Here is a 16,958-nt window from a genome sequence, read left to right as displayed (position 1 = left end):
ACCTTCTTTTTAGAGAATTAGGTCTTCTGTTTGAAAGGTTTAGGAGTTAGGGAACTGCATTTCAACCACTAAAATACCTGTTCAATGAGTACAATGTAATGCATTCTCTTACCGCTTCTTCAACATTGTTCTAAAAGACCCAGGTTTGACTGCTTCTTGTTCTTCTTTGGACTTGGCTAATTCCTTCGTCTTTTTGAATCCAACTGGACAGAAACGATTCGTAATGTTTATGTCTTAAATTGTTGATCATTCTTTTTAAATCATTAGAATGCACTTGCATGACAAGATAAATATTGCTTAAGAGAGGTTTAGATTAGATGTGTTAGAATTCTCTTTTTGTGTGTCCTACCTTCAATGACATTCAGCTGGATAGTGCAAACAGCCTTTCCATACTCATTTGTTGCAAAGCATTTGTAGGTGTCGGCATCTTCTGCACATACTTTGGGGATCTGTAAGCAAACTGATAATGTATTAACTATTTACTTCCCATTGACTGCTGTTAAGGTCCATAAAACAAATCAATTGAAATATACTTCAATATACTTCAATATACTTCAATATACTTCAATATACTTCAATATACAATTACCATACTGTAATTGCTTTATTTATTTTAAAATCCAGGAATTTAACCAATAATTATTATAATACATTTTTTCATGTTAAAGGGTTGAAATATAAAGGTTGGAGTAAAAAGGAGGGGACATGTAGAAGTCAAGAGATTGGGCAGCATTTGATGGAACTGAAATTGACAAAATGTCCCCTTTATTGTTGAGTATAAGAACCAGTTGGTGCTGAATGGTGATAAACATGCTTACCTCTAGGGTGTGTTCACCAGACGCCTCGTCATACTTGCTCTGGAACTTCACTGGATCGTCTATCTTTCCATTTGCTCGGTTCCATGTCACGGTGGGTGTAGGTTCACCATACACAATGGCTTTGAACACCCCGAACTTGCCTGATTTGTGATTAGAGTCATAGAATACTTGTAAATAGTAGTAATTTGAACCATTGTGTTTTTCTTCTGATGTCCAATATTTGTCCGTATTTGGGTGTCTAATTAGTCCATCCTTTTGGTGATACAATTTTATATAAGGATTAGTGAGATAGGTCGGACTGTATTTGTTTGGTATTTTATTTAATACATTGCATTTTCACCAAATATGATGTGTAACATTTGTAATACAACTACCCCCAATGATGAAAGAGCTAGGCGTTAATTATGGCATATGCTTTAATAAGGAGCTTTACAGACTGCCTCTATTAAAGGTTGTGTCACCAATCTAAGTGTGCAAGGTTAAATAAGGATTTGGTATGTGAGTGGGTAGGGCATAGAAGGTCATCATAATCATAAATTATGTAGAGTCTACATTTCATTTCTGTTGCAAATGAAGTTCATATGAGCCGTCTGTAAGGATTGCATTTTGTGGACTTCACCATACATCACATGCCTTTTGACCACTGTCACATGTCAGGGCCTGAAGCCTGTGGAACCTACTCCAAATGATATAAATGTCTCAACTGAGATGTAAAGTAATGCAATCGGGCCTATCCCTAAATGTCCTTATGCTGCTTGTCTTAGTCAGGACATAATATAATATATGCCATTTAGCAGACACCTTGATCCAAAGCACCTTACAGTCATGTGTGCATTTTATATATATATTTTTTTTTGACTTATGGGAGGTCCTGGGAATGAATCCTACTCTCCTGACATTGCAGGTGCCATGCTCTACCAACTGAGCTTACAGAGGACCACATGTGTTAATCCCATCAGCACACCCATTGCAGTGGGTCACTGTTCCCATTTTGGTTGACCCAATTCCTATGTGCTGCAGCTTGGAATAATACATTTGCTCCCCCCCACCCCCTTTGTTTATAAGGCAATAGCAGAACACACAACATTTATTGCAGTATAATAGGACAGCTATGCCTGTTAATGCAGAATATTACATGATTAACTGTTCCTTACCCTCCTGAATGGTCAACGCGATGGGCTTGCGTGTGAAGTCAGGGTGGCTTTTCCCCTCTGGTATTTCCTCCACATACTGCGTGATCATAACTCCGGGGACTTTTGATCTGAATTTCTTGACTGATCACACACACACACCAAAAATACATCATTAGAAAATGGCGCAATAATTTGATAACATTGTTAGCACTTACTGTTTAAAACAATTGAGATTTGCATTAATGGATGACCAAATCTAACACGCATAATGTCTAATACAGTTATAATCACTGAATTATTACATGCGTCAATATCATGTAATATTTGACTTTTTGAATGGAAGGGATTGAGGGCCATATTCGGACCTAATATTACTGTAGAAGTAGTCATAGTACAACTGATAACAGTCTTGTTAAAGCAATGGCTGATACACCAAAACATGGAGTAGACTAGTAGTATCAGGTTGGGAATACTGCCCTAAATCTCATGCCACATCTAGCAAGAAAATACACCAATATGCAAAGTCTGCACGTGTCATTTTCATACCAAAATGAAGCCAACTAAGCAAAAAACATGATGTGATTATTATTTTCACTTTAGATCAATGCATCATTGTTCTCTTAATATTTATGGTACAGTACATTTTTCTTTTAAAGCTGAAATCTGTAGTTGGTGAAACTACCATGTCCTGTTAGAGATATTGCATCAACAAATAAGTTACTTCAAACAATGTCACGATGCTGGATGCTCCCCTCCTCTGTTTCATCAACAAAAGAAAACAATAACTAAGGTGCTGGGGTGAACAGTGGTGCTGTTGCCCCCTTTACGGATTTCAGCTTTAATGTGATGTCTCTTTTTATTATAACAGCTGCAAACGTAGCACCGCTGCAGAGACTTAGTCAATCTGACCCCAACTGTTTCAAATTATGTTTGGTCATCCATCCTCTTTCCATTCATATTTCTCTGTTTTACTTGACTACTGTAACTGAACATAAATATAATTCCACAGCACTGATGAGTAATCATGAGCAAAGAATTGTTTGATGCAGATGTTAATTGTCTGTAAGAACATTTTCTCGAAACCCCATAACCTAAAACCTAGGTCATGAAGGGCCCAATCTGTCCTCCCACATACTCAACTTGTATTCTCTTGCACAAGGTACAGGTTGCAAGACAATATAAGGACCTCATAGCAATCATCCCTTTAATAAGGATAGTTGGTCAGTATTAATGGATTTGTCATTTGTTTAGAATTCTACAATGAAGTGCGTCTGTTGGGACGCTGAAAATTGGAGTCAAACACGAACACGAATTACACCACCCATATGATGATGTATAGAGTAGCCTACATGCAACACAGTCATTACTTTCATCCACCATGCTTTGGTACAGTAAAACACCCAGACCAAAAGTTCAAGGTATACTCTCTTAGAAAAAAACATGCTATCTAAAACCTTAAAGGGTTCTTCAGCTTTCCCCAGAGGATAACCATTAGAAGAACCCTTTTTGGTTTCCATGTAGAGGCCTTTTGAGTTCAGTGTAGAACCCTTTCCACAGTGGACTTTTTTTTAAATATATTTTTTCCACTGTTTTTTTCCCCTCATTTTTTTCTAAGATTGTACAAAGAGAAAGACACATTAATGGAAATTCAAGTTGCTGGAGTTTCCTTTTCTCTTCCATACCTTTTTTGTGGTGGGGCTTTTCCATAGCACCCCCAGCACCTTCCACTTTACAAGCAACATGACAGCAAGAGAAAGGAAATAGCACAGGAAACATTAATCCTGACAAAAGCACCTGAGAGAGTCTTGGGAACTTCGACAGGATTATGAATCCACACATACAGTACATAGATACATACGATTAACATTAAACACAAGGACAAAGGAAACATCCAACACACACAACTTGGAGAGAACCAACCTCCTAAGGTTTTTCAGAAGATTATTTTATGGAACAAATGTTTGAAAGAAAAATTATGAAAGATTAATTGTATATATACATTTGTAACCATTATGAATTTCTGAGTACATCAAATCATGGAGTTAACAGCAATTATATTGTTCCCTAAGTCATTATGCTGCTTGTCTCAGTCTTATTTATATATTTGAATATTTAGCATACAAGGTATGTTTCTTCTATGACGATGGCCTATTAATACTAACTAAGAACTAGTGGTGTTAAATTATACTAAATCTGCTGACCAACTTTGGTGTATCAGATATCAGATATGCCAGTCCTCATTGGCATCCAATAAGGTCCCATTTAATGTGTTGTGGTTGTCCATAGGGTTGGGCTGTTGAGAGTCCTTTTCTGTGCCAGTTACAGTGCATATTAATAGTTGTCTGTAAATTGATTTTGAAAACAGCTGAGGAAGATGAGATATCCGATTATGTCTTCTACCAAACAGTTTATTGCCAGACATCCATATTTTGAGTCCAGTCTTCCCATTTCAATCAACCCCACAGTGAAAATTCTTTAAAAGTTTCAGTTTACTGGTCAAATATGATCTCAAACTTAATCTTCTGTTTAGATTTGTTGACAAAGTAGATATGTTGTCAAGCATTCAGCACAGGTTTGACAGATTTCTCTTGATGTTGAATCAGTTCTTCAGTTTAGTTTTTCTAGCATAAGCATGTTGTCTTACAGTTTTTTGATGTATTTTTTGTAAACTGCAAGTAAATAAAACAATTGACAGCACTTTTCATTCTTCACTCTTCATAATCGCGATAAACATCTTCTTTTTCATTCTTCTGCTGAATCAGAAATATATTCATGCCCATTCTTTTTCCAATGTCACCCAATGACTGGCTGGTGATATTGCCTTATGATGGCGTTGACAGAGAAGTGTTTGACATGATTGGTTCACTAGAGGTGTTGACATGGTGATTTGACTGCTACTTCACCTTTTAAGCTGATTGAAGCAATAGCAAGCAGCTTGTATTTCTTCATGTGCTTGTCTGGAGAATGGTCCTTTTCGGCAACATCTTAATTCCTAGTGTAATTGACACTGTAGTAGGTGTTGTTAATATTTAATCAGGGTGCTCCTGTATGATTTTGGAAGCCCAGATGATTGTGCACAAATTTTGGGATTGAAGCATCTCTTCAACTTCTTCTGGATAGCACAAGAGCAGAAGACATTATTAGGTGATGTTCTTGACGAAGCTTGTCATTTATGACTATCTAAATGTCATCTGTACTGAAAATGATCTCATATCTTCTCTACACTTAGTTGTGTATTGGATGGTCTAATTGATACTCTTTAGATACCTCGATTTACTGGCAAACTATCGGTAGAAGACACTGGAGCACAGTGTTGCACACGCATTGCAACAATTGTTCTGTCAATACAGCAAAACCTAACATTTTTATGCCTGCAACTGTATCTTGGCAATCAATAACAGTCTATGATTCCTGCCTTTTTTGTTATTTACCATTTGCCTGTGTGTGACTGCATTGGGTGGATGTCTGTCTTGATTCGACTGTTAAGAGGAGAAATCCATCACATTGCACTTACCCTTCTGCCCTTCGGCAGATTGATCTGTCACTTTCGACTTCATCACCTTCATCTTGGAATATTTTGGATCAGAAGGCTCTGTAACAGACATTCACACAGAGAAAAGGAATGTGAGTTAAAACTGTCAAATTGAATGGAACATCACTACCACTGATTACAGTCATTGAGATGCCTACTAGTTACGAGACAAAATAAAAAAGACACAAGAAAAAACAGGGGTTTCAAAAGAGATCATTTACATGAGTGACATTCTCTCCTCTTCAGCTAATAACCAGCAGGTGGCACTTGAGACTTGGGTTTAGTGTTAGTTTGCACTATTTCTAATCTCATTATAAGGTTGCGTATCAAAGAAACCCTAAAATGACATCATCGGGGTAGTGTATCCTCCTCCCAGACGATACAGTATCAAGCAGCTGCTAGCAATGGAAGTGGTGCTGTTACTCTACCCAGTCAGTAAGAGGCAGCAAGCAACACACATCTATCTATTGGACTTGTGTCGAACCACTGGATCGATGTCTATCCTAGGAATGTGATGCTGACATGTTTTGATTGAGCCCTGCAGTTGTTGAAATCTCTACTAAACCAAACTGTGGGAGGATATTCGGAGGGGGTGGGTTGCAACAGAGGCACCGAGGGCGCTATAGATTATCGAGGTATTTGTAGATGGTTAATAGGGAACATAGCTAACAAAGATCTCTGCTCTCTGCAGATTATAGATCACTTGTCTATATGGTTCTACAGGATTAAGTTTTGATCCTACGTTTTGAGAATTGCTTCTAACAATTTTATGTTGACAATTTAATATTGAATTGTGTTCACGCAATACCTTAATCACCCAATACTATCCTTGCCTGCCTGGGTTTATAGCATATGTTGTTTGGCTTGTCAAATGTCAAATATAAATTAGGATTTGATTTATAATGTACATCAGGTGTCCTCTGACACAGATTGTAAAGACAGAAATGCTAGGGATTTCAAGATACCGACTGACAGCACTTTTGGAGACATAGCAGTATCATTGGTCTACGAATGTAATAGGTCACACAACTCTTTATATCCTTCCTTTTTTTGTTGTAGTAGTAAAATTTCACCTAACGGCTGTTCTGCCTATCAAGCCTTAAAATGCTCATTGGTTAGGGGTTGAAGAGGGGGGAGTTATTAAGGGTAAGTTAACTCGTATTTTTACATCTCGTCATAGATTCTTAGAAAATACGGTAAGGTGAGTGCTACCGCTTCAGGCCTTTATAATTATTAACAATTTGGTTTCATATTTCCGTACCATTGAAGTGATACATAAGGATATCTTGAGTTAACGTATGACAAGATACGTTATTTATTGAAAGAACAGCATTACAACTGAATTACCTTGAAATAACGTAATGACTATATTTTGTTTCTAAACTAGGACTGGTAGCATGCATTTTTTAATCATTATATTCAGATATTATATAAGTTCTATATGATTTAGCATGTGGTGCAGATGACTCAGTTTTACATTTGAAACCCTGAACATTATGTGTTCGCATGATTTGAATGATGCCATAATCCCGCCCATCTGTTGGATGTTTAAAATGCATCAACAACATATTAGGCACAGAGCAGCATACAGTATGTGTGTTCACGTATGCAGTACACTATAAGGATCAGATGTGAATAATTCATTTTGGGGACATTTGTTTAATGTAAAAAAAAAAACGGATGTTTTAGTTGTACAAATCAAATTGTATTAGTCAAATGCGCCGAATACAACAGGTGTAGACCTTACAGTGAAATGCTTACTTACGAGCCTATATCCAACAATGCAGTTTAAAAAAATACGTATAAGAAATGAAAGTAACGAGTAATTAAAGAGCAGCAGCAAAATAACAATAGCAAGGCCATATACAGGGGGCTACCGGTACAGAGTCAATGTGCGGGGGTACCTGTTAGTTGAGGTAATGTGTACATGAAGGTAGAGTTATTAAAGTAACTATGCATAGATGATAACAACAGAGTAGCAGCGGTGTATAAGAGAGGGGGGGGGCAAGTAGTCTGGGTAGCCATTTGATTTGGTGTTCAGGAGTCAAATGGCTTGGGGGTAGAAGCTTTTTAGAAGCCTCTTGGACCTAGACTTGGCGCTCCGGTACTGCTTTCTGTGTGGTAGCAGAGAGAACAGTCTTTGACAATTTTATGGACCTTCCTCTGACACCACCTGGTTTAGAGGTCCTGGATGGCAGGAAGCTTGGCCCCAGTGATGTACTGGGCCATTCGCACTACCCTCTGTAGTGCCTTGCGGTCGGAGGCAGAGCAGCTGCCATACCAGGCAGTGATGCAACCAGTGCTCTCGATTGTGCAGCTGTAGAACATTTTGAGGATCTGAGGACCAATGCCAAATCTTTTCAGTCTCCTGAGGGGGGATAGGTTTTGTCGTGCCCTCTTCACAACTGTCTTTGTGTGCTTGGACCATGTTAGTTTGTTGGTGATATGGAGAACAGCTTCCCTAGAAGGCCAGCATCCCGGAGTCGCGTCTTCACTGTTGACATTGAGACTGGTGTTTTGCGGGTATTATTTAATGAATCTACCAGTTGAGGATTTGTGAGGCATCTGTTTCTCAAACTAGACACTCTAATGTACTTGTCATCTTGCTTAGTTGTGCACTGGGGCCTCCCACTCCTCCTTCTATTCTGGTTAGAGACAGTTTGTGCTGTTCTGTGACGGGAGTAGTACAGAGCGTTGTACCAGATCTTCAGTTTCTTGGCAATTCCTCGCAAGGAATAGCCTTCATTTCTCAGAATAAGAATAGACTTGAAAGAAATGAAGGTCAGTTTCATTGCTTCTTTAATCAGAACAATTTTCAACTGTGCTAACATAATTGCAAAAGGGTTTTCTAATGATCAATTAGTGTCACGTCCTGACCTTAGTTCCTTTTTTATGTCTCTATTTTAGTTTGGTCAGGGAGTGAGTTGGGGTGGGCATTCTATGTTTTGTGTTCTATGTTTTCTATTGCTATGTGTTTTTCCTGGTATGGTTCCCAATCAGAGGCAGCTGGCAATGATTGTCTCTGATTGAGAACCATACTTAGGCAGCCTGTTTTCCCACTATGGGTGTGGGTAGTTATTTTCTGTTTAGTGTGTTTTGCACCTGACGGAGCTGTTTCGGTTGTCCTTTTTTTGCTTGTTTGATAGTGTTCAGTTTTACCATTAAAATGATGAACACTTACCACGCCGCACCTTGGTCCTCACCTTCTTCTACCAACGGCCGTTACAAATAGCCTTTTAAAATTACAAACTTGGATTAACTAACACTACTTGCCATTGGAACACAGGAGAGATGGTTGCTGACAATGGGCCTCTGTACGCCTATGTAGATATTCCATTTTAAAAAATCTGCCGTTTTCAGCTACATTCGTAATTCACAACATTAACAATGTCTACATGGTAATTCTGATCAATTTTATGTTATTTTAATGGTAAAAAAATGTGCTTTTCTAAATGACCTCAAACTTCTGAACGGTAGTGTACTTTTGATTTTGTAGGAATTAATTGAATTATGAACAATGTGTACCATTTGGTACAATACACTGTAGTAACTAATTAAGCTCCAGTTTGTATCCATTGTTACAAGCTACTAGTTCGTAGGTAGATTCTAGGTGTAAATAATAAGCTAGAGCAGATGTATTTTTTATTTAAAGTGTTCTATCTGTATAATAAATGTGCAGAACATGTTTGATAGAATCTTTCCTTAAGTCATCAAGCAGCCTCAGCAGGGATGGAACTTAAGGATTTTCGGCACTGAACAGCCGGGCTAGTAGACAACAATTTTAACTAGACAGGATACAAAATCTACTACTTGGCTACTTGGGCACAATTTCTATTAGGCTGGTCTGAAACATGTTACTTCAGGCTCGAGGGCTAGATTCATCTCCATCCCTGAACCTCAGGCTATCTTAATAAACACACAAGCTGTGCCATTACTCAAATTGAGAGCTTTATTTTTAGTTCATTACACACTCCCAATAAGACTGTCCGAAGCAGAGCTGGACTCCAGCAGTGGTCTTGACTCTTGCCGGGGACATAAAAATGAACTCCAACGCCTTTGATATGACACCAAAGTATATGCATCCTTCTGCAGAGCTTATTTTACCTTCATTTAACTAGGCAAGTGAGTTAAAGAACAAAATCTTATTTTCAATGACAACCTAGGGACAGTGGGTTAACTACCTTGTTCAGGGGCAGAACAACATATTTTTTACCTTGTCAGCTCGGGGATTCATGTGTGCTATCACAAAAAGCACTTGTTTCTCTGATACGTGGCTGTATAAAAGGTAACACTTATGTTGCAGTGAGAAATAGGAGGCATGCTTTATAACCAGTATGTGGGGTAAGATTCCACGACTGGCAGCATAAGTAATTCACCACACTGGTGCCAGGCTGTCTTGAAATGTGTTGCTGTAGTTGATGGAAAGAAGAGTCCTCTTTTTTGATAATGTATGTCTATTTCTATGTATGTGTTTACATGCAGTATTACTCCTGTTGTGGCGTATGTTTGTTACTAGTTTTGTACTTTGTTATAGAATTGTCACACAAGTGCTTACTTAGACTACTTGATAACTAAATTATATAAAATAGTGTTGATACTGGATCAGTGATGCAATTTTGTCTTGTAGCTCCTTCCTCTTGCAAATATTTGAAATGGTGTTTCCACATGGTGTTTCACATGAACTCATAAAGGTGTTGTATTACAGAGTGATAGACAAAACAGATGCAGCCCTGCCCTGACTTCCAATGTGCAGTTATGAAACTGAATTAATTAACAACACTCTAAATAAAGTGTCCAGGTTTGATGGAGTGCACTCAACCTCATGATCTTCGTGACTCCATTTAACATGTCCTGTTAACTGGTAAATGTGATGTTTAACTTTATCCACTTAGTAGCAAACATTCACACACTGTCCTAACACCATGAAGTGTTGTAATAGTGTGCAGGTAAACTTGTGTCAATTTCACCTCTGAGGGAAGATTGACAAAGACCTGTGCGTTTTTGCTATGTAACACTACAGCAGCAAGGCCATTCATTTAGGGGCAGGATAAAGCTACACTATGAATCAACCAGCTTGACAGTGTGCTGAACCTACAGTGAGCCGTGAGAATGATCTCATCAAGGGCTGAACAGCAAACGAACACATGTGGCTCATTCCACAAAATGCGTGCCTTTTGGACATGTACACTTTTAAGAAATGAACTTAAACATATAATTTGTCATTTTAGGTGAAAATGAAGAATACTTAAGGATTGGTGTCCTCCCCACGGGACGGTTAAGCTAAAAGGATAATGTGATTAGCATGAGGTTGTAAGTAACTTGAATATTTCCAAGGACATAGACATATCTGATATGGGCAGAAAGCTTAATCCAAAAATGTCTCCAAGTTTCACCATCATTGTAAAGGCCTAGTTAAAATACACCCATTTCGTGGAATGACCCGCGTACTTATTGCTAAAATGGTGCTAGACAAGTCTGAGTAACTCTGTCTTCCACCATTGACTGCACTGTTGACCTCACACTTGAAATGGCATCTGAGAGGTTCTCAAGTGTCCCTCCCGGCGATTTTTCACACGTACACTAACCACAGCTGTATAAATCACAAAAAACAGTTCCTTGATGACAAGGGGTTTTGGTGACAGACGGGTGCTGTATTTCAAGGGTAGTACTTGAATTTCCAAATGGTTTTCTGAATTATTTTCAATTAAGGGAGCTGCCAAATTCATGCATAAATACCACAATAGAGACTCAAGGTAGTTTTTGCACATGCTTCGCCATTATAACACACAGGACATTTTGTTAATGTTATGTTCCTTTTGTTCTACTGCATTGTTTCCAAATGCAATCATGTATCTTCTATTTTGTTTCTGCTTCTGTAAAATGACACAACAATAGTTCATTTAGATACAAGTATCTTCTTATCGTTAGTCCGACATAGAAAAATGTTTGCACTCTCACACACATGCAGTACACACTGAGTGACATAGACTGCCTAGGTGAATCCAGATGAAAGCTATAATGCCTTTTTGATGTCACTTGTTAAATTCACTTCAATTAGTGTAGATGAAGGGGAGGAAACGGGTAAAAAGCCCTGAGACAATTGAGATATGGATTGCGCATGTGTGCCATTCAGAGGGTGAATGGGCAAGCCAAAATATTTAAGTGTGTTAAACAGGAGCATGTGTTAAACAAACCAAAATATAATTTATATTTGAGATTCATCAAAATAGCCACCCTTTTGCCTTGATGACAGCTTTGCACACTCGTGGCATTCTATCGACCAGCTTCATTAGGTAGTCACCTCCCCCACCCCTTTTGCCCTCAGAACAGTGTCAATTCGTCGGGGCATAGACTCTACAAGGTCTCGAAAGCATTCCGCAGGGATGCTGGCCCATTTTGACTCCAATACTTCCCACATTTGTTTCAAGTTGGCTGGATGTCCTTTGGGTGGTGGACCATTCTTGATACACACAGGAAGTGTGAAAAACCCAGAAGTGTTGCAGTTCTTGACACAAACCAGTGCACCTACTATAATACTCTGTTCAAAGGCACTTCATAATTGTATCTTGCCCATTCATCCTCTGAATGGCACACATTCATATATATATATATGAATGTGTGCCATTCAGAGGATGAATGGTATTACTGCCATCTTTGATATAAGCAACTTAAATCAAACAAGACACGACAAGGAAAGACTACCAAACGTAAACAATGTCGCCATATAAAATTAGATTAGAAACAGTAGATTAATACTTAGATTTATATTCTGAACTAATGACTAATACTGTTAGTAGAAGCAAACAAACAACCCTCCCCAAAGCAACAAAAAAAAGTTGGACAATCCTCCTTTATTTTGGACCAACCCTACCCCCCAGTAAATCAAATCTGTACCTTAAACTGGAATAATTGTTAACAATGTCATAATCGTCGTCATACTATAAGATTATTTAGCAAAGGAAATATCCATAGGCTAACTCTTTTGCCACCAAACCTCATGATGAGTTAAAATCCTCTCTAAAATTCCCTTATGAATGCAAATAATTATACAAGTACACTTAACAAAAGCAGATTGGAAGTGTTTTCTTGAGTATAAGTTTGAAGTATGTAGTGTATATATTTTTTCCCACACCCCTACTCTTGTTCATTTTTACCGTTATTTCGAACCTGACAAGTATATATATGGGGCGGCAGGGTAGCCTAGTGGTTAGAGCGTTGGACTAGTAACCGAAAGGTTGCAAGTTCTAATCCCCGAGCTGACAAGGTACGAATCTGTCGTTCTGCCCCTGAACAGGCAGTTAACCCACTGTTCCTAAGCCGTCATTGAAAATAAGAATTTGTTCTTAACTGACTTGCCTAGTAAAATAAATATAAAATATATATATGTATAGTCTAAATTGTATTGAATACAGAACAGCTTTTTGCGGTTTGGCTATAAAACCAGCCCACTATGGCATATCATATATGTTTGGGCTGCATTTTTATTTGACACCTCCATCTATAGTTAGCCGTCACCCTCAAACCTCACAACTATGACCTCACGGCTATGACCTCACGTCTATGATCCAGCTCTACAAATTCCACAACAGTGAAATTCAAACTGTAGAACACACATGCCCAACTAAAAAGATTTTATGCATTACCACCAAGTCAGCTGTACCTCTTCATATGGAATCCCATTCCAATGTACAGTACAGTATGTCAGACACATAAGCAAGTGAATGTCTGTAACTAACTTAATGAGGTATTCAGTAACTTGAGTAACTGAAATAAGAGGGCATTAAAAACTTAAAGACCAGAAAGCAAACAGTTGCGACATTTAATACCCTCTACCCTTAAGTCTTTTATGTACCTTTTAAAGGTATTCGGCCCTGCTGAAGTTATTTTACACCCTAATCTTCCGATATCAACTGAAAATCCCTGTGGTCATACAACATCTGCTTACATACTCATATGCAGAATAGCATTATCACTATGTTTCCCAGATCAACTAAAACACTATTACTACTACTTTATGTACATTATGGAATGTTGTCCTTTCCTCAAGTCACATAACAGAATAACAATACTGGCACAATTAAAAAAGGCCAGTTTGTATTTCTCTCCATGCTGGTCCATCTCGTCCGACCCCCCCATTCTGCCAGAGAGGAGGGAAGAACGACCTACCTGCTCACAGTCCTCAGTGCTCTCAGCTGTGCTCCTTTCAAGCAACACTGTGGCTACTCTGATATTTGAGTGCCTGTTCCAAGTTGTGCTCGGTAATAAATCCTAAAGAGCAACGTGTGTGTCTCTGCCTGAAGACTAAGCGACTGCCAAAACGAGTTGTCTTTTTTGTATTTGTGTTGAGGAGTTGCACCAAAGACGTTTGGTTGGGTGGGCAATGAAGAGGGGGGCTCCACTAAGGGTGGGTCTAACTAACACTTCCTTTACAGTGGCACTCCTCATACAGTAATGTTTATTAACTGGTTCCCTTAACCACACTTTCACTTAAAATCCTGAAAGAGAAAAAATATGATATGTTCTTCATGGTGTATATCCAGTGAATACAACACTGCAAGTATGTCTAGACCTATGATGGTTATTTTCAATTATACATTTGAGTGTCATTCATTACTAGAAGTAATAAGGTCTGTGTTTATTACAGTTGCTTTTGACTAATAAATGTATTATTGTGTGTGTGAATAAATTGTAGTAAGATGTAAATTGTTCATTTCAATAAATCAGTCAACAAAATGTAAATGAAAATACAGTGGTTAATGTTTTTTTGTATAATTTCAAAGATTAATTATTGTATCAGAAAGACTGCTAATGTTTGACATTAAGAAATAACAACTCGATAGGCTACCTAAGCTTTCGTTACCTTCTTAGTTACATCTTGCCATCCTCAAACCAATTTGGCAATAAGAAGCACTTTTATGTTGACTGTAAACCACACAGGTCAGGGCACCTGAGAAAGAAAAAGGGAAATAAATGCATGATTGTGTATATATTTTTAAATACCAACGTTTATTATTGAAAATGACCAGTGATTGCTATTTGACTCAGTGGTTAATATTTGTAAGTTCTTCTGTGGTGTTGGAAAGGTTCTTATGAAGCGTAAATCACAAGACTTGAATTTGTCCCATTAAATTTAGTGTGGAACGTAACTTGGCTGTTATTTTCCTGTCAAGTCTGAGGGGTATGGTAGTATTGATTACTGTCTCAATTACTGTAATTCATTTCACTGTGATTTCTATGGTTACAGTAACCATAATGGTCAATGTTCTTTTTTAAAAAATGTTACCCCCCCATTAAAAAAAATATAAAGAAAGAAAGAAAATAAACGTGCACTTGTCTTTTTTTACTGTACTAGCACTGCCTTTGCTGATAACTTCTTTATTTAAGAAAATGTACTTAAAGCCAGACTCAGTAAGTGTCAGTTTCGTGATTTTGTTTCCATGTTGTATTTGGTTTTGTCAGGCCAACAAAAGAAACCCAGGTAAGACGTCATAACATGCTCTAGAGTCTAGGCTACCTGAGAGTTGTCAAGCAGCTGCTGGGCCAACCACCCTTTGATCCAGATCAACCAGTAGGCCTCTTCTAGTTACAACAAACATGTAGCCTGCTGGATTTTCTATGAACGTAAGACGTGAAATGTTTGCAAGTACTGTAAAAAATTTGTTTTACTATAGTAGGCTACACCACCGGTTTGCACATTTAGCAATGATTGAATAATATATTGACAGCTGTTTGCTAGCCAGCTAAATTAGCTCTCTAGCTATCTGTGTAACTAATGTCATATAGTTTCATTTACCAGAAGACAACTAACTCAGATTTTTCTGTGTAAGGTTCTGTAATTTGTTTTTTAGTCAACCTTGTGTTCTGTTTCGTTGTTTCTTGAGCGTAGCACTTTCTTTGTGTTCATGAACGTAGCCCTGTCTTTCATTTTTGTTAATTGATTTCACCTGTGTTAGTTACTCACCTGGTCTCAACAGCTCCTTATTAGTTCAGTTCCTTCTGTTTGTGCCTTTGTGAGGTATTGTTCTCTTTGACTCTACTAAGCCTTTTCCTAGCTCATTTGTGAGAACCTGTTAAAGCCTTCAGTCCTAGGGAAAACAAACACCTGCTGTGCTCTGCGTGTGAATCTACACCTTTTTCTCCCTGAGTATTCATTACATTGTGATTATCATTGGCACTGTCCACAGCAGTGTGATACTAGCACTCATGGGTGAGGAATGCCTGCCTTGCTGAATAAAAATCGGCCACAATTCAGTTTCCAGTTTTACTCAGAAAATCAAGCTAGCAACATCAGAGCAACAGAACGCGCGTGACAAAATGGTCAATAGGCCTACGCATCATAATTACCTTGAGAAATCTGACCTTCAATTTGTAAACCAAGCTGCTGTACTTTTAATAACTCGTACAACTGTATTTTGTATGGCTTTGAAGTGAGCCAAATGGACAATTTAAGCTTTCATTTATCCATTTTGTATGGCTTTGAAGTGAGCCAAATGGACAATTTAAGCTTTCATTTATCCATTTTGACATATGTTAAACAAGAAACTAACATTTTATATTTGATTTGGGACTTACTGAATCTGGCTTTAATACAACTGTGATATGTAGCTGTCTCACCTAGCTATCTTAAGATGAATGCAATGTAAATGTTTGGTAATGTACTGTAGCACTTTACGGCTGAAGCTTTTCTCCAAGGGCCATGTTATTCCGGTATCCAATAAATTATCCATTAGATGGACCTGAAAAGATAATGGATATTAATGTACATTTTATCACAGCCTTTGTAAAAAACATTCTTTCCATTTTTTGTCACAGTGGTACAGTATATAATTCAGAGGGAGGATGTGAAATGCATCTGTTACAATTATTTAAAGAAATATGATCTTATGAGTACATTTTTATTTTGTTTATTTCAGCATGTGCCTATACTGAGTATGAATAGAACATGTTTATTTAGGCGCTGGTTGACATTTGGCATAGTACTTTAAAAGAGGCTCACACTCATGCCAACTGTGAGTTGTTTAAGTTATTAGGGTATCTATATATTTAGAACATAAATAAAAGTTAACTATTGCCCTTGATCCCTGACATAGGGAATTCACAGCAAGATGTCTGAAAGGTGGTCTCATCCTGTCGGTATCAAGCAGGACATAAAGCTGTTCGTGTCCCATTACAAATCAATGCCATGACCACAACCACCACAACACCACACCCAAAGCAAACACTCTTTATTTATTTATTCATTTACTTATATCTCAAATTTCATACCTTTCCAAGCAATTATACAATACACTGTATGTGTAATGAAAAGTTAAGTTATATTATCCTTTTTAAGCTAAGTTACTTGATAAATAGGTTTATCGTTTTACACATTTTGCGGTTTTACAAATTCAATGTCTTGCCCCATAAGGCTTAGTAGTAGTGGCCAATGTTATGGACTTGGTTTATGAGTTCGTATTAATAACTGCCTACTTGCAG

The 16,958-nt window shown here is 37.9% G+C and overlaps 1 protein-coding gene across 6 annotated transcripts in view; it reads right to left on the bottom strand.

Moving 5' to 3' along the window:
* igfn1.1 (immunoglobulin like and fibronectin type III domain containing 1, tandem duplicate 1) overlaps window positions 1-13,802 on the bottom strand; it is a 32,253-nt gene extending 18,451 nt beyond the window's left edge. For 2 of the 6 annotated variants that reach the window (XM_020494542.2, XM_020494559.2), the window contains exons 1-7: window positions 13,650-13,800; window positions 5,466-5,543; window positions 3,634-3,678; window positions 1,973-2,092; window positions 819-958; window positions 350-449; window positions 113-203 (exon numbers count right to left, since the gene is read on the bottom strand). In XM_020494542.2, the coding sequence (XP_020350131.1) occupies window positions 113-203; window positions 350-449; window positions 819-958; window positions 1,973-2,092; window positions 3,634-3,678; window positions 5,466-5,517 (548 nt within the window). In that variant the 5' untranslated portion in view covers window positions 5,518-5,543; window positions 13,650-13,800. Of the gene's footprint in view, window positions 1-112; window positions 204-349; window positions 450-818; window positions 959-1,972; window positions 2,093-3,633; window positions 3,679-5,465; window positions 5,544-13,649 lie in introns of all 6 variants that reach the window. The other 4 variants (XM_020494523.2, XM_020494532.2, XM_020494518.2 and 1 more) reach the window with 3 other exon arrangements.
* Between the last annotated feature and the right edge of the window lie 3,156 nt (window positions 13,803-16,958).

The sequence above is a fragment of the Oncorhynchus kisutch genome, linkage group LG1 (genome assembly GCF_002021735.2).
Source record: "Oncorhynchus kisutch isolate 150728-3 linkage group LG1, Okis_V2, whole genome shotgun sequence".
NCBI lineage: Eukaryota > Metazoa > Chordata > Actinopteri > Salmoniformes > Salmonidae > Oncorhynchus > Oncorhynchus kisutch.
Note: the sequence above shows the minus strand (reverse complement) of the source record. Positions and strands in the feature narration are given on the sequence as shown.